The 26,816-nt window shown below is 46.0% G+C and overlaps 1 protein-coding gene across 1 annotated transcript in view; it reads left to right on the top strand.

The window, feature by feature from the left end:
* CDON (cell adhesion associated, oncogene regulated) overlaps window positions 1–24,727 on the top strand; it is a 54,209-nt gene extending 29,482 nt beyond the window's left edge. The window contains exons 8-19 of the mRNA XM_064470699.1: window positions 2,369–2,661; window positions 4,472–4,646; window positions 5,555–5,683; window positions 7,312–7,518; window positions 8,255–8,436; window positions 9,774–9,879; window positions 13,091–13,213; window positions 14,734–14,961; window positions 16,022–16,296; window positions 18,684–18,763; window positions 23,335–23,591; window positions 24,275–24,727. Of these exons, the coding sequence (XP_064326769.1) occupies window positions 2,369–2,661; window positions 4,472–4,646; window positions 5,555–5,683; window positions 7,312–7,518; window positions 8,255–8,436; window positions 9,774–9,879; window positions 13,091–13,213; window positions 14,734–14,961; window positions 16,022–16,296; window positions 18,684–18,763; window positions 23,335–23,591; window positions 24,275–24,441 (2,222 nt within the window). The 3' untranslated portion in view covers window positions 24,442–24,727. The remainder of the gene's footprint in view (window positions 1–2,368; window positions 2,662–4,471; window positions 4,647–5,554; window positions 5,684–7,311; window positions 7,519–8,254; window positions 8,437–9,773; window positions 9,880–13,090; window positions 13,214–14,733; window positions 14,962–16,021; window positions 16,297–18,683; window positions 18,764–23,334; window positions 23,592–24,274) is intronic.
* Window positions 24,728–26,816: the final 2,089 nt, after the last annotated feature.

Raw genomic sequence — 26,816 nt, 5'->3', positions numbered from 1 at the left:
TCTTAGGGTGAGCTGAAAAACCTGCCAGGCATGGGTGACCTCACTGATCTGCCATTTTTGGATTTTCAGAGCACTTTCCCAGCCTGTGCTAAGGTACTTGGGGAGCTGGTGAGGAGGGAGGATCCTCCTGCTGACGCCGGGGATCTGTTCGTACAGCAGAGACAAAATACCAAGGTTGCTCTGCTGCCATTCAAACCCAGGACGTGCCAGCAGGTTGAAATCTGCTTGTTTGTTTGCACCCCTGTTTCCAGAAGGGCATAGAAGAACTAGAAAAGGTGCCGTGGAACACGGTGGGTGGGTTTGTAGGGGTGCAGAATGGCTTCCGCAGGAGGAGAGGCTGAAAAGGTATGGGCTCTACCCTCAAAATGAGGCAGCCAAAGGGGAGACAGGAAAGCAAGCTGTAAAATAATGGCTGTTACGTGAGTAAAAGCTATGAATACGTTCTTTTAGCGCCCAAATTTGGGATGTTGGGTTATTCTCTGGTTGCTGTTGGAGGCAGGATTTTGGCCGCGCGCAGCCTTTGGTCTGACCCAGCTTGGTGCTGCTCGTGCTTTGCAGTGGGGCTGGGAAGCCGAGGAAGAAGAGTAAGTCTCTGTTGTGAAGGGGAAAGGGATGGCACTAAGAGCAACGGCCGAAAAAAGTTGCATAATGACACAGCAGCAAAGAGAAGCCTCGTGCTGGTTTATATGGGTAGCAATTATGCCAGGAACTTAGCAAAAAGAGCTTAGATCCGAATTGCTTAATGGAAATGGTTACCCGGGGGTTGTTTTCCAAAGCAAAAGTACAAACTCCTTGCCAGTTGTTGGCGACTCCCCTCTCGCAGCAATAAACACGGCAATGACTGCAGGTCTCCTGTCACCAGCCTAAACCACAACGCGTTCTCCACGCGCAAGAGTCCGTTTCCCCCATGCCAGCAGGCGTCAAACCGTGCTGTGCCCACCCACAAACCCTCCGGGTCCACCACAATGCGGCCTTCTGCCTCCTGGAGCGGATACAGCATTTGTTTCCAATATTAACGCGTGGCGGCGCGTCCCTTTCCCGCTGCTTCGCTGACAGTAGTAGATACCCTTTCACTTGGAGACTGTTCTGGGGGTGTCTGACGTTCTAAGCGAACTCCATCTGGCTTTAGGGACACCCTCCCCACATTGTTCCCCTCTTCCCATCTCCAAATTTTGTGGCATTGCTAAACAAATAGGAAGAAACAAACAAGGAATGCTTGCTGAGAGTGTGTCTTCAATTTGAGAAGAGAACTTTCCTTCCCAGCTTTTTTAAAAAGTGGCCAAAAATAGCAGCCACACTTGCTGCTGGTATTTTAATGGAGGTTTGGAGGAATCTGAGTCAGCCAGGCTAACAGTGCCTAGGCTTTACATTACCAAGGAATTTGTTTGTTTTGTAAACCAAGTTCCCTTCATTCCCTTCCCCTTCCAGACCCCTGCATGTAACATAAACCTACACAAATCTGAAAGGACGGACAGGGCTAAGAACATCTGGCAGTCCCGGCGCTGCAGCATGCAACCTCGAGGAGCTGTGCTGCTTCCCAAACGGTCCCGTTTTAAGCGCTGACGTTTACTTGTCCTGCATAATCTCAGATGGCCAACCTGCCACCCCTTTCCTGCCTGGAATGCTGACAAGCCCTGCATCAGCCAAACAGTGCTTCTTTTTGTCTCACGGCCTCTTTCAAACTACTGATATTAAATACATATATATATTTTATACCAGGCAAAGTAAATAGGATGGAGGAGTCTGGAGCAGGATTTCTAGAAATGCGTTGGTATTAAATTGCGTGTTAGATCTGCCTGTAAACTGAGTTTATTCTCAGCATAAATTTTCAAATGAAGCAGTCGAGTCATGCAACTCTCAAAACTGATCGAAATTACAGCGAAAACCTCAAACTGAGGTAGGAGAATGTCCTCTTGTGTGCACGCCAGTTCAGGTCGTGAAAAGTTCCTTGTACAACTGTAATTAATATAAAATTACTCTGTTTGTGTCACAAATGTAGCTATATATTTTGTTAGTTTGGTTTTTTTTTTCCTTTTAATAAGCATTGCCACTGCTTAATTTACTGGAGACACCAGTCAAACCGTGCCTGCAGACATCGCGTTTCAGGTTTTCTCTCTTTGCTACTGTGGAAAAAACCCAAACCAACCCAAAAACCAAACCAAAAAGCACTTTTCTGCCCTGAAAAAATAACCGGCGTGCGCAAGGGTGCAGCTTGGCACCGGGCATGGGTCTGTGTGGGCATCTCCTTGAACTGGCTTTTTGCAGCAGGGCTTGTTTGGAAATGACGCTCTTAAATGGTTTCGTGTTCCCTCTGCATGGGGCAAACGTACGTCATCTTGAAGATGTAACCAGGCTCCTCCCTTTACAGTTCCTTTAGAAACTGGCACGAAAGCAGAAGAAATGGCTCCCGTGGAGGTTGCCCAGAGTGATGAGAGTGAGGGTGATTTTGGTGCAGGAATGGCGTTTCCAAGCTCACCTCCAACAAGATTGCACGTGGATGCAGCTGCGACGGAAAAAGCCTCGAATGCCGCTGCTCCCCCCGAAGCCCCCATCATCCTCAGCCCCCCGCAGACGCTGAAGCCGGACATGTACAACCTGGTGTGGCGTTCGGGGAGGGACGGGGGCTTGCCCATCAACGCCTACTTTGTCAAATACCGCAAGGTAACGTTCCTCCGTAGCGTCGAAGCGGTGCACCGCGGCAGATGGATTTCAGTGTTCTGGCTTTCTCAAGGAACCACTAATCGTTGTGGTGCTGGCATGAACAGGAATGCAGCGTCAGGCCAGAGAGAACATGGGATACTGTGGGACCAAAGCGTTACCGTGGCTGTGCATTTTTAGGAGTGCCTGGAGTTGGTCACAAGTACGCTGTTCTAGCTAGTTTTAAGTGAGATTTATTCAGCAGATCCTGGGCTTTTGTTTCCTTTACAGTATCATGATGGCCTACAGGGAACAGGGCTCCAGGGCCTATTGTGCGCAGCTTCAGTGATGTTAAAAACACGTTCGCACGAGCTGGCGGGTATGCTTGAGATGAGAAGGGGAGCTGGGAATTAGCCTAACACATCAAAGGGTTTGCTGCTCTGCGTCCCAAAGAGATGCTGTTAAACTGAAGTTATCAAATACGAAGGTGAACTAAAGTTTCCTAAACAGATACCTATCGTGCCCTTAAAAATGGCACGTCCACAGCGAGCCCTTTTCATTAACATCAGAACCAGGCGATGCCTGTGCCCGTTCTTCCAAGCAAACAGTTTTCTGCATGGCAAAGCTGTTTGGTTTATTTTTCATAAGCTTTTTAATCCTCTGCATCCTGGTCTTGTCTTAGCCTGGAGGGAGCGCTTAGATTTTTGACCTGTTAGTTCCTGAAAACCTAGTGCCAGAGTCTGTTGATACAATTTCTCATCCAAAAGTGGTTGGTTCACGTAAGCACTGAAAGCTTTGAAGACTTCTTGGACTTTTTTGATGCTTACCCTTCGCTCGTAACAATCCTTTCCGCGTTAAATGTGCTCACTCACGCATTTCTCAGTAGGGAGTTTACCGTGTTTTTTTTAGGGTGGTGATCTCTTTGTGTCATTAAATCATTTTATTGATTTTCCTCTTTTAAAGAGGGGGGGAAAAGCAGAAGTTGAGGGAATAAAAGCCTTAGAGTGGTTGCTTCAGAAGAAAATACTTGAATGAAGACCTCTGGCATAACCTTTGATAATCCGCAGCATTTAGATCTGCCTTCTGTGTTTTATTAAAGTCTTATATTGTTTAGTAGTTTATTTTTGGTAGAATCTTTAGCTTTTCCTTTGGGATTTGGGGTACTGCTTTCCTCAAAGGTCAAGCATTAAGAGACTACCCTGAATCTCTTTCCTTTCTTAAATGGAGCTGGTGATTTCACTGTTAAATTAAAAATTGGGTTGTGTTTTGTTTTGTTTTTTTTAAAACCAAATCTTTGGTCTCCCTGATGACTTTTTTTTTCCCCCAGCCTCGAGAAGTAACTAAGACACACTTTTGGTTGCCCATTTTAGCCCATAAATATTTTAATATGCTTCAGTGCTGGAAAAGCTGGGATAGTTCAGGGAACATATCTTTCTCATTAGGGTGTTGGGTCCAGCCCTTTAATGATGTCACACGCACGCTGCCAGCAAAGGCTGATTGAAATCTTGAAAATCATTTGGGTCTCCAGCTAGTTTTAGCCACAAGTGAAAATGGCCTTTTTTTTCAAAAAACAAGGGCCTGCGTGCATGTGGAGAGGGAAAATAAGCCAGGTTTATCAAAGGAGCACCGCGAAGACTGTTGCAAAAGTGCTGATTTGTGGCAGAAGCACTTGGCACAAACCATAGGTAGATATAGGAAAACATGAGGAGTTTTGGCAAGAGACAGAGTGGTCTTTGGATGCTTGTGTGTGAAAGCAGTGAGGGATTTGAGTATTGCTGTTGGGTTCTGCGCAGTTCGTTGCGGATGCTGAGCTTTCTCTCCCTGTCCTGCGCAGCTGGATGACAGCGTCAGCGCAGCGGGGAGCTGGCACACGGTGCGTGTCCCTGGCAGCGAGAACGAGCTGCAGCTCACCGAGCTGGAGCCGTCCAGCCTGTATGAAGTTTTAATGGTGGCGAGGAGTGCTGCTGGCGAAGGCCAGCCCGCCATGCTGACGTTTCGCACCAGCAAAGGTAGGTGCAGCACAATGTGCCCTGTGTCCTAGGCTTTTGAGAGGACATTTATTTAAATTACATCAACTGTATGTTGTCTGCTAAGCCGTATATGAAACGCTTTGCAATTTAATTGCTAAAGAGCAGCCTCTAATAACTAAAATAGCTGTGGGGCAAACTTTCCTGAGTGTTACCAGGTCTGTTGGTAAGTAAAAGCTATTAAAAGCTTGATAATATTATTTTTGGGATGATTATTAAGACTTAAACTCTATGGTTCCTCTCGCTTAAAGGAGCGAAGCCAGGAAGCAGCCTGTCCTTGTTCAGGATTTTCAGAGTACCACAAAAGACACTCTCTGCACCATCAAATTTTCATAGAGGGACAAAACTGCTTCTGGTTTGCTTTGCAGGCACCTCTGTGAAAACACCTCAGCTGACCAGGAGCCAGCTGTTCTGGTAGCTGCGTGCAGACAGCGACAAGCAAAAGAGCATTTCTAATCAAAGTGACTTTTCTTTCAAGTTGGGATGCCGGCGGCTGTGCCCTTGAGCGTCCAGTCAGATAGTCTTCATACTTCTGTACAAGCAGCAGAGAGCTTAAAATTTTATTAAGAACATAATGTATTTGTGAAATCTGTGAGTTGATGGTACATACGTATGGCCACGAGCTGAAAGTCCACTCAAGCCGGTATCCTGGGTCCAGGCTTCTGTAGTGTTTTTATTGAACGTCTTCCTCTAGACGTGGATTTCGGTGTGCAGTTTTCACCAGCTGTTTTGACCTCGCGATGAGGAAAGGCTTTGAAAGCCAGGCAGGGCTTTAGTCCCCTGTGCTGTAGCGAGGGATCTTGCAGAGCTGAGCGTATTGTGAGAGGCAATGAATGGTATTTTCTTACCCAGTCCCTGAGCTGATGTACTGTATATCACATCTTTCTTAGAAAGAACATCATCCTCGAAAAACACTCAGGCTCCGTCTCCACCAGTAGGCATTCCTAAACATCCCATCGTTCACGAAGGGACAAATAATTTTGGTGTCATCCTTCCAGACCTGTCTCGACACAGCGGAGGTGGGTGTATGGGTGGTTTGTAATCCGCATGCTAAAAAAGTTGTGTTAGCGACAGATGCCTCTACATTATCCTGTGTTTATTACTGCTCTAGGTACTTGTGCTACCTCTTCTATTTCCTCTTTATTCCTTAGGCTTCTTTGTTACAGGTATTTTTCCTCTCTTGTGGGACTTTGGTGAGTGAGGTCAGATGTCTGCTAGATTTTCTGTTCTTCTGTGTGTTTCCAGAGTGAAAGATCATAGTTCATACTTTGGGATTCGCTGAAAGGTTACCTTATTCCAGTCAGTGACTTAGGATTTGAAATACTTGCCTTGATGCCTCAGGTTTCCACAGCAACATTAAATCACCAAGTAGTAGTGAGTTTCTTAGAGACTTTGTCATCTGCGGTGGGGTGTTTGAAGCTACGAATTTAGCAAATGCATGCCCTAATCTAGTGAATGTGTAATATTTCCAATTGTGGCTCTTAAAAAACAAGTCTTTCACGGGTAACCCATGTTCTTGCTGCTCATATTTAAACCTGCCAATGCTTTTGCTAAATGCTCCGTGTTTCTCTTCTCGTCCACTGTGCAAGATCCAGAGGAAGAGGGGAAATGGGAGATGCCTGTGTCAGAGTTTGAAGTTCTCCAAGTGGCTTGTATCTGTTCTGAATGTTTTCCTGTGCTTTCCCAGGGTTAGGCTTATTTCTGATGGCAAGAAGGTACAGCCATTTCCCAGTAGGTGTGATTTTTAGCCTGGTTTCCAGTGAAAACTGAATGTTCGTAGTCCTTTTTGTCATCACCCCAGCCTTGGAACTCATTGACCTGATTCAGGCAAATTTACTCAGGGGCTGAGACCTCAGAGGTGATTTGGTGTCTAAAGGTTGGGTAAAACCAAAGGGGAGCGGAGAGGTTTATTAGTAATGCAGGTGTGGAGCGTCGCATGCTTGTGACAGTGCTAAATATCGGAGGAGCCACACAAGGGGACCCCTTACGTGTGCCCAGCTGCAAATGCTCAGCCCGCTTTGTGCCCCAAAGCGGCCAGCGTGCTGTTCCTTGCTCGGTTCCTCTCATGAGGAACCGGCTCCACGTTGATGAGTACAAGATAGTTTAGTAAAGCCTTACAGCTCTCGCTGGTGGTCAGTATGGTTATCGCCAGATTTACTAACACCACCTCTTTCCGTTCTCTCTGTTCCACTGCTGTCTGTAACTTCAAGTGAGTTCAGTAAGTATACTATACGTTGCATGCTTTGTTTGCTCCTCGTCCTCGCTTCCCTGGCAATGAATGCAGTGCTCGCTAGCGTGGAAGGGTTGAAGTCTCTGGGTCTGGGGGAATTTCAGGGTTCTGAAAATGATAACCGGATTTTTCCTGTTCCCTCAGTATGTGTTTCTCTGGCCGTGTAGAGATGGGCTGGGGTAGTGCAACACCAGATCCTTTTTGGTTATTATATTGACAAAGTGATCCCTCTGTTTTCGGCTCTTCAAGCATCTTTTCCAGAAGAGCAAGGGGAGTAGTCATTACAGGAGGATTTAAGATTCTCCTTGTTAATACAGGAAGTCTAATTTAATCATCAGCAACTCATTTAAAGGGTTGTTAGAGAAAATGAAGTTTCTGCCAACTCTAATCCTCTTGTAACTGAATTTCTTGTTGCAGTTCCAGAAGCTCCCGACCGACCCACGATCTCCACAGCATCAGAATCGTCCGTCTACGTCACGTGGATACCACGAGCAAATGGTGGCTCCCCCATTACTGCCTTTAAAGTGGAGTATAAACGCTTGGGTCGAAACAGTGACTGGCTAGTTGCAGCTGATAACATTTCTCCTTCCAAGCTGTCTGTAGAAGTTCGTAACTTGGAGCCAGGTACTAAACACGATCTTTCCTTCACCTCAGCTGTTGTTACTGTTGTCTTTGCTTCGATGACTGCGCTCCTGCTGAGAGAATACTGCAAGTCTTCGGTTGTTTTGCTTTAACTTCTACTTGGATTATGCTGTTCCTGGTCGTTTAGGGTTTTTTTGTGTGTGGAATAGGAGCTTGTTACATGAATTAAAGTTGATTTCTGGCTTTCCAAGTGGAAAAAAAAAAATCTCAAGCCACCATAATTTAATACTTGTTCGTGTGGAGAGGAGGGTTGTGTATTATTGCTATTTTTAACTTAATTGTCCTTCTAGTAAGCAATGAGAATGCAAAAAGAGAAAAATGCATTAATGGAAAAACATCTGTCCCAATTTCTCCCCGTGTTAAGCCCTGAAAGCATGGGGAAAGAGCGCAAGAGTAGGGGGAACGGGTGATGAGAGGTCTCCTTTGAAGCATCTTCTTGGTTGCCCACCAGTTAGGGACTTCCCGAGCTGATGGAGGCGTTTCCATCTCTGTGTATATTAGCCTTTGGATTTTTCTTGGGTGAATTTCCCTAATAGCTTTCAGAAGCTGTTTATGTTTCTGACATCCACATCAGTCTGTGGCAATGAGTGCTACATTTTTTCTAATTGGATGTTGTGCAAAAAGTACTTCCTAATCTGTTTAGTCTCTCCTTGAATCCTGTTTCTAGTGCTTGTTTTGCTACAATGTCATCTTTCTTTTGCTTTTTTTCCCTTAAAAGGAGAAATGTATAGGTTCCGTGTGATTGCTGTGAACAATTACGGGGAGAGCCCACGCAGCGCAGCATCTCGCCCTTACCAGGTGGCTGGATTTACCAGCCGGTTTTCCAACCGCCCTATTACAGGACCTCACATTGCTTACACTGAAGCCATCAGTGACACTCAGATCATGTTAAAATGGACGGTACGTATAATTGTCTCCTGTTCTTCTCACAGCTGTGGGCCAGTTTTTACTGCTTTGGCTCTTAAAAGTCAAGGATTAAGAGCTGATTGCAGAGTAGCGGGCGGTGGTTCCCCCCGCCGAGTCTCAGAGGTCATCTCTTTGCTCAAAGAGGGCTGAGATACCTCATGCTCATATGCTGGAATTGGGTAACTTACGGGCCATATGCCTCTCGAGCCCTTTGCCCCCATTTCCAGACCCTTTTTCCTCCTTGGAGGCAGCCCTGTTGGCTGTTTGCTGCCTTCTGCGCTGTCTCCCAGCTTCCCTCCGCCTCGCTTTCCCCTCCCAGCTCCCCGGGGATGCCATGCGCCACCTCCTTGGGTTACGCCAGATTTGAGCCCAACTGGCAGCTCCAGTGAAAGGCTGCAGCTGCCTCAGTCCACCTGCTTGGCATGGACTTATCAAGAGGCACCAGCGGGCTTAACTCTCTCCAAGCCCCTGTTCGTGCCATGAGTTTGTGAGCGAGTTGCCTTCGTTTTCTGCAATTCCTGCTGCCTTTGTCAATCTAGGCTGCGATGGCTGGGAGCGGGCGCTGCGTTTAAAACCCGCTGTCTTCCCTTGTATCTGGTAGAGGATTAGTGTTAGAGAAACGTTTTCCTTTCCCCTGTTACTTTGTCTTTTGTAAACAAGTACTTTAAAGTCCTTATTGAAACCCACAGAAATTCTTTGCTCTTGTTTTGAAATCTAACCCCCTGGTATACTTTGGAGGATTTTACGTGTAGAGTTCCCAGTGTTAGTTTGCTCTGCTAGCTCAGCCTTAAGAGATGTTTAGGATAATAAACTTAAAATAACCTCTAGTTCCTCAGGAGGCTGCATAACTTAAAGTAAAATACTCTTGAGCTGAGTTTTAGAGCGACCTTAACTCTTCCTGAAGTAAAAATGGACTAACTTTTCCATTTCCATCAATCATGCAAGTTTTCAGGCTGCTCTTGGCCAAACCCTAATTGACAGTTGGGAAAGTGGTGTGGGAGGGAAGTGTCGGCCCCAGCTCAGTCTTTTCTCCCCGAGCTACCCTCCTTTATTTCGAGTGGTCGGAGGAGTTCGGTGGCAGAGCGCCCTCCCGCCACACTGTGAGAACCCCCAGCATCATGCTTGTCTTAGCCGTGTCCCCACGTCCACAGCGATGGATAATCCTCTTCCGCACTGTAGCTCCTGCGCAAACCTCCCCCTACACTTGTTTGCACAACCTTATTAAAAAAAAAATACCTATTTCAAGGTTTTAAAGTATTCAGTGATGACAACTCAGCAGGGCTCACGGAAAATTTTTCTCCTCTAATGTAATCTTTTAAAATTCCCTTTAGTATATTACATCAAGCAACAACAACACGCCCATCCAAGGGTTTTATATCTATTATCGGCCTACGGACAGCGACAACGATAGCGACTACAAGAGGGATGTCGTGGAAGGTACGGTTCGGTGGACGCATGCTTAATAGCACCACTGGATGGGGAAGAACATCATGTAGCCACGTTGGCTGTGTTTATATGAAATCTAAACTGCTTTTCCCAAACTAAGTCTTCACAATATATTTCACAGAAGTAGCTATCTCAACTACATAACGTCAAGCTCTGCCCACACATGAACTTGTTTCTTCCTTCTGAAGCCTCTTCTGCGTGGAAACTTGAGAACTAAACACCGGGTTTAAGTTTGTCCTGTTATACTGCTGCAAATCCTTACTGTAGGTCTATTTAAACTGGTTTAGCTTAAAGCAGTTGAGTGAAGAGAAAGCAGCGTAACTGGGGTTTAACCCAGGGTAAGCGCATCTGTTACGGACTGTGCTAACAACTGGCTGGCTTTTAAAATTATTTACCCCAGCATGGTTTTTTCTCAGCTAGGTAGTACCTTGGGTGTAATTGCCCTTCTTTCCTCTTACCTTGCTTAATTGCTTATCCTACTAGAAGGAAGTTACCTTTAGCCTCAAGTGCTGTAGTACGCTGCAAATGCAGGTATGTTTGTGCTTCATTTTGCTTTTTAATCGGACTGTATATTTTTTTTTTTCCCTGTGCATATTAGATCATCATTTTCCTGGAAGAAGTTATTAGATAATGTCTATATTAGTCCAGAAGTGGAAAACCCTTTTAAAAATATTTTACTTAATGTCCTTATTGCTTGGGCTGAGTAAACGCAGTGATCTCATTCTGTCCCGATGACGTTAATTATTTTTTCCCCTCGTTTATTTCAGTTACAAGAGGAATGGGCCTTTATTTTGAACATTTTCCCCCACTAGACAATACTCCGCATAGTACTTTGATGCGTGACATAAGCTTTTGCACACTATAAAGCTATTAAAGATGGAGAGTTTCGGCTCAGAGGATTGCTTTAAAGCAGCTTATGCAGTCTGCACCTTCATCTGCAAACGTGTTTTAGCTTTTGCTAGGCAGGACTTGCGTGTTTATAAATCTTATACACTAAGCAGTTAGTTGTTTAAGTGGGCTCCACTGTGCTGTGAAATTAGCTTGTTTCTGATTTTTTTTTTTCCGAGAGAGAGAGAGTGTGTGTGTGTGCATTGAACTCTTTGTGGCAGTCTGAAACCATTAGCAGCTGCTCTGCTCTGCCAAAGCCTGGAACAGAAACTCGTTTGGTGGAAATATTGAAACTTAAACTTTTCTTTACTGTGCTCCCCTAAATGAGCTTTTTGGGGAGGGGAAAAAAAAAAAAGAGCTATTTTCAATTGAAGCGTGACTGGAAGCATTTGATGTGAAATATGTAGAGAAACATGTGACTTAAGGTATTTTTGCCATAAATCACTTGTTCTTTGCTCTCCCCCCCCCTTACATTTGAATTAATCTGTCTGTTTTTTGACAGGGAATTTTATCTTGAAATGACTGCGTGAGTCGTGGAAAAAGTGTTGTGATGCCTGTATTAGCTAAGCACTTGCCGTAGGCTTTCCTTACTGTTTCCTGTTAAGTCTTGTCTTTCGAGACATTCAAAACTCTGCAGAAAGGTTGTTTTTTTTCTCTTATAAATGCCGCTACAGGCAAAATCAGATTTTATTTAAAGAAAAAAACAACCAACCAAGTAAAAAGCTTGACTCAGATGGCTCCTCAGTATCTTTCAGCAGCTTTAAGCAAAAGCAAAGCAAAATCCACCCTATCCTGCACTGATGGTCTGAATTTCTCTGTTTCGAGGGTCCTGGAGATTGAATTTTAAATGTAAATGCAGTCTGATGTCAGTTGTTTAAATGTTTTTCCTTGCTAATGGTGCACGAAGAGGACAGTTAAAGTGCCTGTACTGATTCCAGTTCCACTAATGGTTTGAAGCGGAAACCTAAAACCTGGTGTAGTAATTACCGAAAGGAATGCTTGGGGGTGGGGGCGACGGGAAAACCGACTATGAATCTTGGGAAAAACGTGCGATTTAGGGAAAGGCGGCTTCCAGCTTCAGCCAGGGCTCGTCTGCCCTCACTTGGGACGACCCGCATGCAAGGGATGGAGCTTGGACCGTGCCGTGCGTCCCCTCCCAAATCCCCTGAACTGAGATGGGGTCCTCCTGGGTACCCCCTGCCCTTCTTGGGCCGGGCAGGGGTGCTGCACCAGGGCGTGGGTCCGGGAGAGGTTCGAACAGAGCCGTAGTGACAGTCCCCGCCAGGCGAGCAGGCTTTATTTTTTTTTATTAATGCTTAAATCAGTAGGTGGTATGACAGTTTCTTAGAAACAGTGGAAACAGTTCGAGGTGGTATTTTCCAAGAAGGATTAAGAGCGCTCAAACAGTTAATTAAACTCCCTAAAAAAAAGAGAGGGGAAAAAAAAAGGGTCGCTGTTTATTAAAATTTGTCACAAGCCCGTGAAAGTAAAAACTGAGAGTGATTTATATTGAAGTGCTCAGTACTTCAGGAGGGTGTCTAAATGAAATGCTGGCCGGGAGCCAGAGATGACAAAACCATCCTATTAGAGAAGATTGCTTGGCTTGGGATCCGTCTCTGCAGGGGCAGGCAGTGCGAGAGACAGCCTCGCTGTCTAATTTTGTTTCCTAGTACATTTAATAAAATGCACGTTCAATTATTTGCGGTTTCGGCTAAGTTGAGCGACACAGATCTATCCTTCCTGCGAAAAACGGGTGGCTTCGCTCGGTACCTTGCGTCTCTAGGGATCCTGCGGGATTGCGGGCTGGGAGAGGGTCTCACCACCGTGAAGTTTTCTCCTGTCCCAAGTTTAATGTGTTTTCTGTGCCAGTTTTCCCTTGTGATTTGCCCCGTGGATTGTCAATAGCTAGCATAACCCATCCCAAACCTGTCCCTTCAGCAGCTTCGTATTTAAGATGCACAGAACTGCTGTTGATTTTCAATGTACAGATGCTGGAAGCTTGAACGTCGGGTTTTTGAGTTCAGCGACTTCTGGGTTTTGTAGAGAAAGATCTTTTGTTTTTTAAAAAAATCGGTTCAAAATCCTGGGGGAAAACCGCCTTGATTCATCAAAAGGTTCTTCTAAGAACCTGTTTCACAAGACAGTGTGAGTCTTTATGATTTCAGATAGGTCCATAAATGGTTAATAAAGACTTTTGTGCTAACAGGAAAAGCTGCAATACCCCTGCATTTTATAGAGAGAGAGACGCTGCCGCGTACTCCTACCTAATTCTGGCTCATGTGAGTTGATTTATTTCTTTTTTCTCCCCCCGTAGGCACGAAGCAATGGCACTTGATAAATCACCTGCAGCCAGAAACATCTTACGACATTAAAATGCAGTGCTATAACGAAGGTGGTGAAAGCGAGTACAGCAATGTGATGATCTGCGAAACCAAAGGTGAGTGCCGAAACAGCGCATCCGCTCGCCTGCGACACCCTGCGAAGGAGGCGTTCTGGGGCGTGAAACAGCCGCCGCTGCGCTGAGTGTGTTGCTTTTTTTGCAGTGCAAAACTGAGCTGCGATGCAGCCCGTGATTTTTTCTGGAACGTTTTGGAGGATTGTTTTGTCTTCCGAGGCTGGGATTGTTTTGAACGTACGGAAACTGATACGTTGCGCTCCTGAGGCTCTCAGCAAACCTCTGTAGATTTGCCTGGCCTAAGAGATAGTATTGTTTTTCTGGGTTGGGTTTTTTCTTTTTGCTGTGCTGATAGCCTCTCCTTAGGAGACAACCGTGCTCTTGAAGATGACAGAATTGATTTGTACGTCTGTTTTATGTCTTCGGGGCTCCGTGACACGTTGTATAAGTGCAGACCACAGCAATTGATGGTTATGTTGGCTGCCTCCATCGCTAATCCTGCATGCCTCTGGCACAAAGTTTGTACTGTTCTCTGGAAGTGTCAGATATGGCAGTCACATTTATTTTGCAAAGAATTCCTGTCTCCTTTAATCTCTAAACCCAAGTAAGGCTGTAAAGGGAAAATGCAGACAGCAAACTTCAAATGCAGTGCTCTGAAAAAATGTTTTTAAAAAAAAAAGAAAGAAAAACAGCCCTCTAGGAGCGGAAGCATCAAAATTTAGCTAAGTTAGTAGCAAAGCCTTTGAAAGAAAGGTTAGGAGCTGCAGGGCTTCAAGGCTGCACGCACAGTTGGTCTTCCTTCTGCAAGGAATGTGACTTTCTTCCCTAATTTTAAAATTGGCAAGACGTAATCTGTCATTCATCCTGACTCTTCCTTAAAACACGTCTCCTCCAGGCTTTATGGGGGTGATCCAGCTTATCTAGCATACCTGCAGGGAGGTGCTTCTGTCCCTCTGACCAGCTTTTCTCCTAAGCCAGGCACTCTCCTAGGTTTTTAGTGTCAAATGAGATGAATCTGAGCTGCGGTGTGCTGAAAACTAATACAAATGTAATTCCTGGGCTAAACTAGCGTCTTGTTTTCAGTGATTTTCTGTTCAGCTCTCAGTATCTTCAAGAGTATGGTTTTGAAAACAGGGTTAGCAGGGTTCACATCAGATAAAAAGTAGGTCATCTGGCAGTGGTTAGGCGATAGCAATGCGCGTTGTGGTTTTTCCTGACCTCAGAAGTGGAAAGATTTGCGCTCTTTCAAGTTGGGCGTTAGCGCGGTTCCAGCCATGCATATGTCGAGTTGCTCGTTGAAGTTTCATGTGACCTCAATGAGAGGGTTAGCAAGCTGGATAATAACCATTTTCCAAGGCAAGTAGTTATTACCCAATAGTAGTTGGCCTTCTCATTATGGGTTTTAATACTGACTCGGAATCTTCCTTTTTTGAGGCGTTAGGGTTCTAACTCAGCAGTAATTATTTTTATTTCATAATGAAAAAAACACATTTAACTTCATTTCTCAACAAAAAAGCCCGCATTTAGTGAACAGACCCATACATGTCTCTTATTTCCTCCAGTGAAACGCATGCCGGGAGCATCCGAATATCCAGTGAAGGACCTGAGTACACCACCGAATCCCCCCGACCGCATCGGGGGAAGCGGAGCCGGGCCTTCGAATGGCCCCGTTCGGAGCAGCGACATGCTGTACTTGATTGTGGGCTGCGTCCTCGGGGTGATGGTCCTTATTCTCATCGTTTTTATTGCCATGTGCCTGTGGAAGAACCGTCAGCAAAGCGCCATGCAGAGTGAGTTATTTCTGGTTTCCTTTCCTGACGAAAAAATATTATCGGAGTAAAATTAGTCATGTTCGTATTACATTTTATGAATGGGAAGCGGTTTCCTGTTATGAGCCAACTGGCATCCATTTGGAGACTTGTACTTTCTAGGTGTGCCTTAGGTGAAGATGTGGGGTTTTTTTAGGAGCAGCAACGTCTCCCTTTCTTCGGTTGCCGCGTTGCTGCGCGGTTGTGCCGCAGTTCCACCCACAGAACGGTTTGTGAAATTCCTGGGCAAAGTTTCCTCAGCTCATGTTTAACTTTAAGCAGGCACATAAGTTTCCGCCGATTGCAGCGGCAGAGTTTGTGTGTAGTCGTACGTGTTTGTTAAACCGTGGAGGCATAAACCCCGGATCTCTCCCTCTCCTGCGTATATCTGGAAAGAAAAAGAACTTGCACCATGTGGAGGACAAGTCCCCTGTTACCTCTCAGTCCCTTCACAGTAAAATGGAGTTCAATGTCCAAGTCTTTAAGAGGTGTTAATGAGGAAAACCTGCCAATTTGCAAGTGGGAGCCTTGAGCTGGTGCGCTGGAGCTTAAGGATGCTTTGCAGGGCGTTCTGTACCCACCAAAGGATTCTGTGCCAGCAGAATCTCTTCAGGAGCCTTTTCTGTTCCTAACGCATAAATCAGCCTTGCTCTTTCTGCAGCCTGTAGGTTATTTTAAAACGTCTTTACCCTCTGACAAAGAGAAACGAAACAAAACTACTTGCAAGATAAGATAGTGCCTTCAGCTGTGGCCCAGAGAGATTTCTGGAAGTGCTTCATAGCAGTTAGCAGAGGGCCTATTGATGATACAAGTGGCCCGTTTTTAGGATGTTTTTCGTCGCGACTGACGTCAGCCGAGTCCTTTCAGAGCAGCGTTCCTGGTCTGTTCCCCAGGATGTGGCTGTTTTCCATTTCGGCGTTTGTACACTAAGCACTTAGATACGACAGTTAATTTACAAAAGCTGTAGAAAGAGAAAATAAGTTTCTTTTCTTAGAGACGCCCGTTTAAGTTCTCATTCGGCAATAAATGCGTCTTTTTGCAGAATACGACCCTCCTGGCTACCTCTATCAAGGGGCGGATATCAACGGGCAAATGATCGAGTACACGACCTTACCCGGCACAAGCCGAGTCAACGGCAGCATCCATGGAAGCTTCGTAGGCAACGGTGGCCTCAGCAGCAGCTGTCCGCATGTCCATCACAAAGTTGCTAACGGAGGGAATGGGATCATGAACGGAGGAGCCGGGCTGTACCCAGGGCACACCAGCTCACTGTCCAGGACGCACGTGGACTATGAACACCCCCACCATCTTGTGAATGTAAGCTCTTGCACCGATTGGAAGGCTCAGCCTAGACCTCGGGATTTATTCCGAGTCTGTGGAAGCAGACTTAATGCGGGCGGGGGAAATAGTCATCCATTGATAACAGCCAGTTCCACTAAATTACTTATCCCAGAGGAAGCAACTGGGATGATATTTCTGATACAAACATCATGGTTTTCATTTGAGAATATCAGATGACAGCAAGAATTCCACTTACTCTGGGAAATCTGCCTCTACCCTCCTCCTAACAGCATGTAAGCTCTGAGAATGCTTCAGTACTGGGCTGAGATACTTTACTTGTACATATGGTATTTCTCAATCTTCAAGTTAAATAGATTTAATTATAGCTGCTTATTCTGCAGCTTTATGGATCACCCGTTTTTCCCCCACCTGTTTCAGATCTGTAACTCTAAGCAATGCTATTAATTATGGCAAAGCACGAATGTAGCAGGAGGTTCCATAAAACAAAATGCCCCATACATCTTGAAATGCAGCAACGTAATAACGCTGTCTTTTTTTTTAGTCCCTTGTTTGTGACTGTTGAGACAGGCTCATTTTTTTGTTTTGAAATTTAAAATAAAATTAAAAATTAATTTAATTCTGTGATCCAGCCTTTGTATGCCGTGGAAAAATACTTCATTTGCTGAAACGCGTCCCGTTTCCAAGAGAGAATAATGATTTCATTATTGTCTATGGAAACAGATGGCTTGCATTCAAACTTACTAAACTTACTCAAAACTGTGAACATTGCCCAGGAAAACTGAAAGAAAAAGTTCAAAAGTCTGAATAACCCATGCTGTTTCTGGAGGAAAAAAAATGGGGCTATTGTTTGTGTTAGTAATTGAACACAAGCACTTCATTTTATTGAACAACAAATTAGCGCTTGCACAGTAGTTGCCACTTCAGTTAACTCCAGCTTTGAGTCCAGACTAGTTGGTTCTTCACCTGATTCTGCCTTTCGTCTGCTCGTGGAGCAAGAAGTGCCCTTTTTCAGTTGCTTTCAAGAGCAACCAAGACCCAGACTGTGGCTTTTTGGATCTGTCCGACCCTCCTGGTGGGTGAAACCCTCCAAAAGTCTCCAACTCTACAAGCCCTCAGGAAGGGGAGACTTTTGCAGCCCTCGAAAGCTCACCCATGAGAAAGCTTGGGGCCTTGCATCGATGTCCGGTCCCTCCTATTTTATTTATTTTTGGGGGGAAGGAAACACGCGTGCGGTACCACAAGTCTCAGAGGTCCTCTGTGCCACAAGGTGGGATGCGCAATGCTGCCATCTCCTTGTGAATAGTTGACTGGGTTGGGGTGTTTTTTCTTCCCCCCCCTCCACACTGTAGAAAGTTTGAGTCACGCAATCTCTTCCCACGTAGAGGGACGGGACTGGCACGCGGGTGAGGCGGCGCAGAGGAACAGGATGTTCCCATCCTCGTTAGGACTCTCTTTATTGTTTCATTGATTGGGCTAAATGAGGAAGAGAGCAACTGGCCAGGATGGCAATCAAGACTAATTAGGCATTTCCTCAGTGCTTCCTATTGCACTGAGCGGCCTCAAAAACTTAAGGATAAGCCCTGTTTTAGCAGAAATAGGGATTGTTAGAAGTTACCTACCACCTGAAATCCCCCAAATCAGGTGAGCTTTCCCAGACTGGCTCCCCTCCTGACATGCGGCACGGTAGCCTGGCTGCGCAGCGCCATTTTTGAGTGGCTCCCGCATCAGTGTCTGCCTAGTCTTTAACAATGAGGTATGTGTTAATCTGGGCATTTTTACTTGCTTGTAATGGCCCCTTCAGCCAAAACTAACAACACAAAATCTCTCTCACCCAGAGTCATTGCTGGCTAAGGAATTACCCCATCTGTAAAAATATTAAATGGTTCAAAAATCAGTGTAGCGAAGTAAACTGATCTAATCAGAGTAATTACAGGAAAGTGGGATGGGTTTATGTTGTGACATCAGCCCTGCAAATTTAATACTCTGTCTCCCCAAATGGGCCGTGTGCTAATGAACAGCAATTTGCTTTCATGTCTGTCATCGGTGTTAAAAATAAACATATTTACAGTGTATTTATTAAACTAAACCTGAGCGTATTAAGCCGAAAACAGACCAGGGAAATTACCACATGCTTGTCTAAGCTGCAGTTATTTACTTTTCTCTGACACACACGCTGGCAAAAGCCCCTCTGCTTGGCTTTGCATAATAGCGCAGTGTTGCCATGCCACGTTACGGGGCATGGATCCGAAGATTGATAAGGTGATTAGAGTTCGAAAACAAAGCGAAGGGGCTCGGGGCGCTACCTGGAGCTGAACTACCTTCTCTGTGGCTCTCTCTTGTGCGTTTGAATAGAGATTGATTTTTATTGTTGGGTTTTTTTTCTTCAATCCTTCCCGCTGCAGGGCAGTGGGATGTACACAGCGGTGCCGCAGGCTGACCCCTCGGAGTGCATCAGTTGCCGAAACTGTCGGAACAATAACAGGTGATGTAAAACTCGCACGAGAGCAGGGACTTTACGAACAGAAGCCCTCGCTCTGCACCCTATTTTTAAAGCTAGGGCGAAAGCTCTGAAAGCAGAGCGCTTGAGCCCCAGCTGAGGGAACGGAGGGGCTCGATGCCAGGGAGTGACCCAAGGAGAGCAGCTGTGGGACGGAATAAGAGTCATCAAACCCCCGGAGCTCATTTTGCTCAAATACTCCTCTGATGCTCTCTAGGAAGGGGGAGGCAGGTTGGGCCCTGGATTGGGTTGGGTTTTTTAAAACCTTATTTCCTGTGTTTTCTTCAGTTTTGAGATAACAAAATCATTCCATATGGAGTTTGTCAAATAAGATTTAATTGGTCTTCTGTATTTTACGTTTCCTGCCATTCTCTTAAGGATACCAAGGAACTAGAGCCGCAGCTTCGCTTTCACAATGCTGTTCTTTGTAAAACATGCAATTTGAGGTTCTTCAGGCCTTCAAGGAGCAATTTGGCCAGCCATTGTCACTGTGGGATGCTTTTTTTTTTTTTTGTAAGAAAAAAGGACTCTTGTATAGAATAAGGGGGAGAAAAAAAATGACTTCTACGTTGTAGCTGGGAGTCTGGATCTTTATTAGGCTTTTTGCTTCTGAAAGTTTTAAAGAATATCCTTCCAGGCTTCTGACTAAATCTCTGGTTCTTTTAATGACTAAAAGTAGGACTGAAAGCCAGAGGAGCTGGACTGCTCTGACTGATAAAATCTGGATTTTTTTTTTCAATCATACCTTGAATTTTCTGTCTTATTAAAATTGTCAGCTGCCTATAGGCGTACAGCAGCGGGAGAAGCTGAGTTGAAATCAAGCTGCTGTTGAAGGCAGAAAACGTGTTCACTATATTTTCATGGCTTTAATTTTTAAAATATAGCTTACGATAGGCTTTAAATTCTTCCTCCTTCCATAAATATCCATGTGGTAGTGATGGAGACGGGCCGCTACTCGCAGGTAGGGCTGGGTGTGTTTGTCCGGACCGGTGTCACGGCTGCTCTCCAGGGGAAGCGAGCTACCATTTCCTTACAAGCCAGTTGTTTTCGAGGCAGTGGAACAGCAGTCATCAAGATGTGTAGGACTGGCTGTAATTTGGAACATGCTGTATGTGTTAGGCAGTAACGAAGAGAAAAAGAGAACAATAAAAAATTTAAATATGCTTAAAACTGGAAAGCAAGCTCTTAAGAAAGAGGGGAGAGTAGGTTCCGTCCTCTGCAACTGTACTGTTTCTCCCAGATGGGTCATCAGCAGGGTCTGAACTTTGAATTTTCACATCCCCATTCTATATTTGACTGCTTGATAGAGAAACAAGTTGTCCTTTACAGCTGCCTACCCCAGAGGGGACCATTAACCTCCGTTTGGCAGGAGAGCTGCGCAGCCGGGACCGCTCTGTTCCCTTCCTGGTGCTGGGGGAGTGGAAGGAGGACATGGGAGAGGGGAACGGGGAGGACCAGAAACGTGCCTGAGCATTACACCAGGGGCCGGGGAGCTGGATGTATGGCCGGGGCGAGGAGGAGGAGGGAGGCCTGGTGCGTCAGCCCGGTCAAGGCGGTGGGTTTTGGCAAGTGGGAATTTAGGCTGCAGTCTTTTCCCTCATCTTCATTCAACCTTGTAGCTACTTTACACACAGGTTAAGGGCTCTCCCGTCTGCCTGGTCTCCTGTTTGTGCAGAGAGGGCCCATGCCTTGTCCCACCGTCGAGTCATTGCACCTTGTGTAGTAAAACCAGGCAATTCCCTCTGCAAAACACCCGCGTGATAACAGAGGAAGGTAGATTCGAGTGGAAACGTCTCCAGCCGCACGATGGTCTCTTGCTCGTGAGCTAATTCCCAAACGACCCTGTTTCCACCGAACGCCTGGAGCTGTTGCTGATTTGGGTTGAATTTAGCAGTCGTTTGAATTGTGACCACGTGCAAATGAATCCTAAAAGTTTAGTGTGTTTAATAGCCGGCTGCCATGGCTGCTTTCAGCAATAGCCATCTCGGAGCAGGTTTTATTATTACGGTGGTGAAATCCCTCGGTCTTCTGTTTAAATTAGCACTTTATGCTGTTGTAACTGCTCGTGGAGGCTTGCCAGAGGTAGAAGTTGCTGAAACGTGGATACCCGCTTTGCTATTGTGGACAAAGCTGGTAAGACGAATGTGGTTTACGCTTGTTACATTAGGATTGAGAACTGATGTTTTTATTTTTTCTTGTGCTTTTGCACTAAAAGTTTCTAGAGAGCTGATGGTTGCAGAGGAATGCAAATTGTTGCAGATCTGTCCTTTGCAAATTCGCTTTATTCTGATCAGAAATCTGAAATAGGCATTTCAAATAAACCAGCATCAGTCTGGTTTTCCAGCTGGTTTTCCAGCTCTTTAAATCTAAATTACATTGGTGTGTGCTTTTAAGTCAGATTATAGTTTGGTAGGATTTTAGCACCGAGAATGGATAGAAAATGTGTTTGCTGCCGCAGGGGTTTTTACGTCACTGTTTGCATGCACTCTGCTCTGGGTATACCAATGACTAGTTTCCATCAAAATGTGGTTATTTAAGCTTAAAAAACTGAACTGCTGTCTTGAAACATCATTCAAGCCCATACAGTAATACAAAGAACTACACCAGCCCCTGTATCTTTAAAAAGAAAGCGCCATAAGCATGCAAACCCAAACATTTTAAATGGGTTCCTCTAAGAATATATTTTTTTTAAATAATAAGTGAGTGCAGTCAAAACCTCTGTGGAAAGAAATGCAAACTAATAAATGGATTTGTTTGAAGACCAGATGTGTTTCATGTGGATTCTTCAGTGGCTTCTGTGGTATTTTGGTACTTGGAATAATGATTTTGGAGGCAGTTGTGGGAGCGGAAGGACAAAATAGGAGAGCGAAGGTTGGTGCTGCTCCGTCCTCACTGCCTTCGGGAGGGGAGCACACTCTCAGGGCGGCAGCCCAGGCACTGGAGGGAACCCCCCTTGTCCCGTTTGCGAGCGAAACATCTGCCAGAGGGGAAACTTGTATCAGTTCCTCCTCTAGAAAGTTAATTTGTGTTATTTGTGGGTGTTTTGTTGCTCTTTCAGTTCTGGCAATAGCGATTGTGGTTTTCAGGTGAAAGTATAAACTGAGGCTCCAAGCGAGTTGGCAGGACAAGTCCCCTGAGCATGATGTTTTTAGGCTTTGCCGTGACTTCTTTTTAATGGGATAAATGTGGTTTCTGGGTCTGGGGCAGGACCCTACTTAATGTTCTTGCCAAGCTTAACATCTCCCAGTTTTAAATCCGACTGAACTGAGTACTTCTCAGTGCTGAGGGCCCAGCTGCTGTCAAAGTAGGCTCTGATGGCTGATACCCTGTCACTGATGATGTCAAAGTCCATCTTCCCCTCTCTTGCAGCAATATAACGATCAGTTTCGGGCCAGAATCACTCTGAAGAAACCTGCTGTGCTGCTAGATAAGCTGGCACCTGAACTGCCATACCCCAGCTATCGGTTCTTGTGCTTCAAAATGGCGGCACTTGGGTGGCATCCCAGTAATAACCAGTTACCCGCAGCAAGATGCGTTCACCGTGAGCAGAACAGGCAATGGATATATTTAAATCTGGCAGCCAAAACCAAAACTGAATGCTCCGAGTCGTATCCATATCAGCATATAAAAACCTTCGAAGCCTGTTTAGCCTTCGCAGGAGCGTTTCAGAGTATCACAGCGGGTTTGAACGCCCTCCATCCTTATTCTGATGCTTTTCTTTTAGCTGGGGATCCACCCCTGTTCTGCACCACGAAGCATGCAGTGTTTTGGGGGGGTTGTTTCCCAAACTTTACGGCAACTGTCCAAGTGAACTTTTTACTTTTGCGGTAGTTATGGTTTTGTATAAAACCACCCTGAAATGTGATTTTTTGGGGAGGCTTTCTTACGTAGCAATTGCTTATGTAAATGTTCACTGAGGCCACGTTGGTCATGGGGCTCCAAACATCATAGGTGTTTTCCCTGCTTGCTGCAGTCATCTGCGTGTCTCCTAAGGTCCAGCTCCTTTTTGTTTACAGGTTTATTTAATGGATTTTGCAGCTCAACTTGAATTTCACAGCCTTACGCACGTATTATAGGGCCACAATCAGAGTTGCACAGCAGAGGAGGGGGGTTTTATATTTATAATATTGCATATATTTTTCTAATTTGTGTTCACTTTGATAACGCTTAGTATTTCTTTTCCACAGTACTTCAGTTTGCTGTTTGGGTTTCAAACTTGAGCTCTTTTTCTTGGCAGTGAAAACCTGTTTTATGGGGCTGCCTTGATGGAGAAATGGACTTGCAAGTCAGGTCATGGGGTCGCAATCGATGGGGAAGTAACTGAGAGCATGTTTTGAATATTTTCGGCTCTCTGTTGGGATTAAAAAATGCTTGATAATTTTCTTAATGTCAGGATTGATCCAAAAATATACGTAAAACTTACTCGGCAAGCTGTCTGACTGTTGTTAGAGTGAATGACATGTGGGTAAAGTACTTAAAAATCGCAGTTTCTCAAGATAAGTGGTGGAAAGAAGCGGCTCTGACTAACCCCGCTTTGGCTTACGTCCTGTCTGCAGGTGTTTCACCAAAACCAATGGCACTTTCAGCAGCAACGCACTACCTGTCGTGCCCATCGTCGCACCTTACCAGCAGGACGGTTTGGAGATGAAACCCCTGAATCACCACGTCATGGTGGCCATGTGCTTGGCCTCCGCCATGCCGGAGTGCAGCACCCTGCTGGAGGAGGATGGCAAGGAGAAAGTGGAGCAGCCCTCCGCCCAGCATTCCTGCTGTCGAGAAGGCATGAACCGCCTCTCCGTGGATTACATGGACGGTAAGGCATTCCAGAGGGGATAGCGCCTGGCTTTGAAGCCAGGAATATTCTGTATAGGACAGCTGTAGGGTGCTTAATTTATTGTGGAGAAGCCAGTAATTAAGCCTTCAAAAAGACCTGGCTATTTGAGAAAGGTGAAGCATTCCTCCCTTCCTGTGGTGGGAAACAGGAGCGGCCGTGCTCAGGTGCCTGTGGCTGTCGTGCCCTTTGTGATTGATGTCCCTAAACGGAGCTCATTGAGCCGGCACACTCCAGATAACGAGGCTGGGACTGATTTACGCTGGCTCGCAGTCACCTACAGCACACCCATGGTCTCCTGAAACTGCTGAAATGCTCCCTAATGGAGTTTCCCCCTAATGAGCAGGCTTCTGTGACAGCCTCAAGCCATCCCTAGGCAAGAGCAGGCACCAAAATGTAGGTGGGAGATGGGCTGACCTAATCAGCGTGATCTATTTGATATCGGTGCCATCGGCGTGTGCCGAAAGAGCCGGTGCTCTCAGCTGTTGCCTAATGTTCTGTGCCTGGTACGGTGGGAGTGAGCCTGAGCTCAAGGAGCTTCACCTGCTTTTATCAACCTGAAATTTTGGGGCTGTTGAGCTGAAGAAGCAGACGATCTACTTAAAAAAAAAAAACCAAACAAAACCAAACCCCAACAACCAACCCGCGCTGCTCGTGCTTTGCAGGTGACAACTGTGCGCACTCGGAAACGTCGAACCCCATTTTGAGCTGGAGTCCCCTTATTCTGCAGCCTGTTTCGAAGGACTGTAAGGAAAAGCCAGGATGGAGTTCATCCGGAGTCACCTTAAACGGTTCTGGGGACCTTCGGCAGCTCCAGCTGCAGGAAACCTGAGGAAGTGACCGTTGTCCCCACTTAACGCCAGTAACTGCACAGCAGAGTCGCTGAAAGGGAGTGATGGAGGGATGTTAATTATAACAGAGAGAGTCACTATTTATTTTTTTGTAGTAGTGTCGTATGAATGTATCTTGTTTTTAAAAATGGTTGCCTTTTTATATTATTTATGCCTTGAAATTCCTTCCCCACCCCCTTTCTCCCCACCCCACACACCGCGAAACTAGCCTGGTTATGTGTATAAAAAAGAATTGTAATAATATAAAGAACAACGATGGGAAATACAGAGTGTGTTTTCCGTGGCATATTACCAGTGTGGGAAGCGCTTCTGAGGAGTCGGTTACGGGGATTTAGCGACTGCTAAGTGCTGCTTATGACCGATGGCTGGCAGCGCGGCATCGTGGTACTTGAACCCTCCTTTCCATGAACTCTGGGAAGAACCCAGAGGGTAAATAAGAAAATAAATAAGAAAAATGAACCTTGGCTGAGTCTGTACGGCACGGCTCGAGAAGCAGAGCTCGATTTGGTGACTCTTTGTGTCTCCAGGTGTTTGATAACCCTTATGTTTGCAGAAGCACGGCTGAAAATCCGGCCTGTCTCACCTTCCCGCTTGCAGGAGACAAAATCCAATTCAGCTGCGCTTTTAAGTCCTTAACTAACGGCTTGGATAGCCTCTGAAATGAAACAGGTCGTGTCGAAGCAGCTCCCGGCGGCCCCGCGCGCCGCTGTGAGAAACCTGCCTGTCCCTCAGAAACAGCGTGATGTAGGTGTTGCAACGTTAACTGCAGGGTTTGGGTTGGGATTTTGGGGCTTTTTTTTTTCCCTTTCCAAATTTAATCAGAGTAAATAAACCGGTGGTTGTAAAGCACTCCCTCCCCCCAAAAAATGGAGAGCACATTACCCCCGAAATGAGGTGCATAAATTACGATTATGGCCGCCCCGAGGCGACACATGTGCAGCCGCCTTTTCACCGAGCGAGTATTTTTCTAGCCAATGCTGGCTGCGGGGCTGGGAAGGGAGGAAGCAATGCTGGCCTGGCTGGAACTGCTGCAAACCCCTCGGGGAGCAAAGGCGCTACAGGTGCAGTGAGGCGCTTTGCGAGCGTTGGGGTTTGGGGGAGCGATTTCTGTTTGAGGAGGAAGCTCTGGCAATCTGCTTTGGTAGCAGCTTCTCTGTGGGCTGTATTCAGTGCCGTGACGGGGGTTTTCTTTTACTGTACTGTTTATATTAATTTTTTTTTGCATTTGTTTTTAGGGTTTGTGTGTCCTCGCACGGCGAAACCTGTGGGCTTCGACTGCCATCTACCCGGAGCCGCCGCAAAGCCCCGCTCCTCCCTCTTCAGTTATCGACTCCCCTCCTAAACCCGGCCTTCTCCCTCCGCTCCTCGCAGCGTGGCGTTAGCCTCACTGGATTTTCCCTTCACGAGACCTGCTGCAAGGCTTTCCCTGGTTTCTGACACAGATTGACAGGCGAGTGGGTGGGTTTTAACTCGGGCTGCGTTGTTTTCCCCAAACACTGAGGTTTAACCCCATTTTTAAATGACCTCGCTTAAATTGGACCCTGCCCATGATCCCCTTTGTCATGGTCGCATCACATAAAGACACTATTACAGCTTCTTAGGAAAATATATTCCTTTGGAAATTGTATGTATGTTTTTGCAGGGTTTTGGGGTTGGGGTTTTTATTTTTTGGGTGGTTTGAATCAGAGAGTGATGCTGCTTTATGGCAGGAGTGGGGCTTGATACTTCACAGGCACTGAAGTGAGGTTGGTTCTCATCACCTGACACCTCCCAACAGGTTATTAACCAAATACAGGAGAAAATGGCTAGAAACGTCTTCTGGTGTGTGTTGATGAACGCGAGCGAGGGCTGAGGAAGGCTGGGGCTCACTCACCCCTTTCCTTGGCCGCTGCCTCCCTCCATGCTTGCACCCATGTGGATAAAAACCCTCACTAATTGCTATTTTTAACATCCGGTGATTTGGCCTGAAAATGGAGAGTTTGGGGTGAAGACAAGGACCCCTTCCCCACCCCACGGAAGACTTGCGGCTGTCTTCACACCACATAAACCTCGCCACGGTCCCAAAGCAGTGACCACGACCTCAGGCAACGCATGCCCTGGGCTGAGGGCGGAGCTTCACCCCTGGGGTTTTTTCTCCTATCGGTGAGAAAATATTTTTTTTAACCTAAATATTTGTTTTACCTCCAGAAGTAACTGAAGGCTCAAGGCTGAGCTGGAGCTGTTTTCCCTGGGCGTCACCCAGCTCATCTCCACCCTCGGACTGTGCTGCTTTTTATAGCCGTGGGTAAAACCCAGCGTGAGCTTTTTACCGGTAAGAAAGGTTGAGGGGCTTTGCCTTGTCCTGTATCATGATTTT

This window comes from Phalacrocorax carbo, chromosome 21 (assembly GCF_963921805.1).
Source record: "Phalacrocorax carbo chromosome 21, bPhaCar2.1, whole genome shotgun sequence".
Lineage (NCBI taxonomy): Eukaryota > Metazoa > Chordata > Aves > Suliformes > Phalacrocoracidae > Phalacrocorax > Phalacrocorax carbo.
The sequence above is the reverse complement of the archived record's forward strand: the minus strand, read 5'-3'. Positions and strand labels throughout refer to the sequence as shown.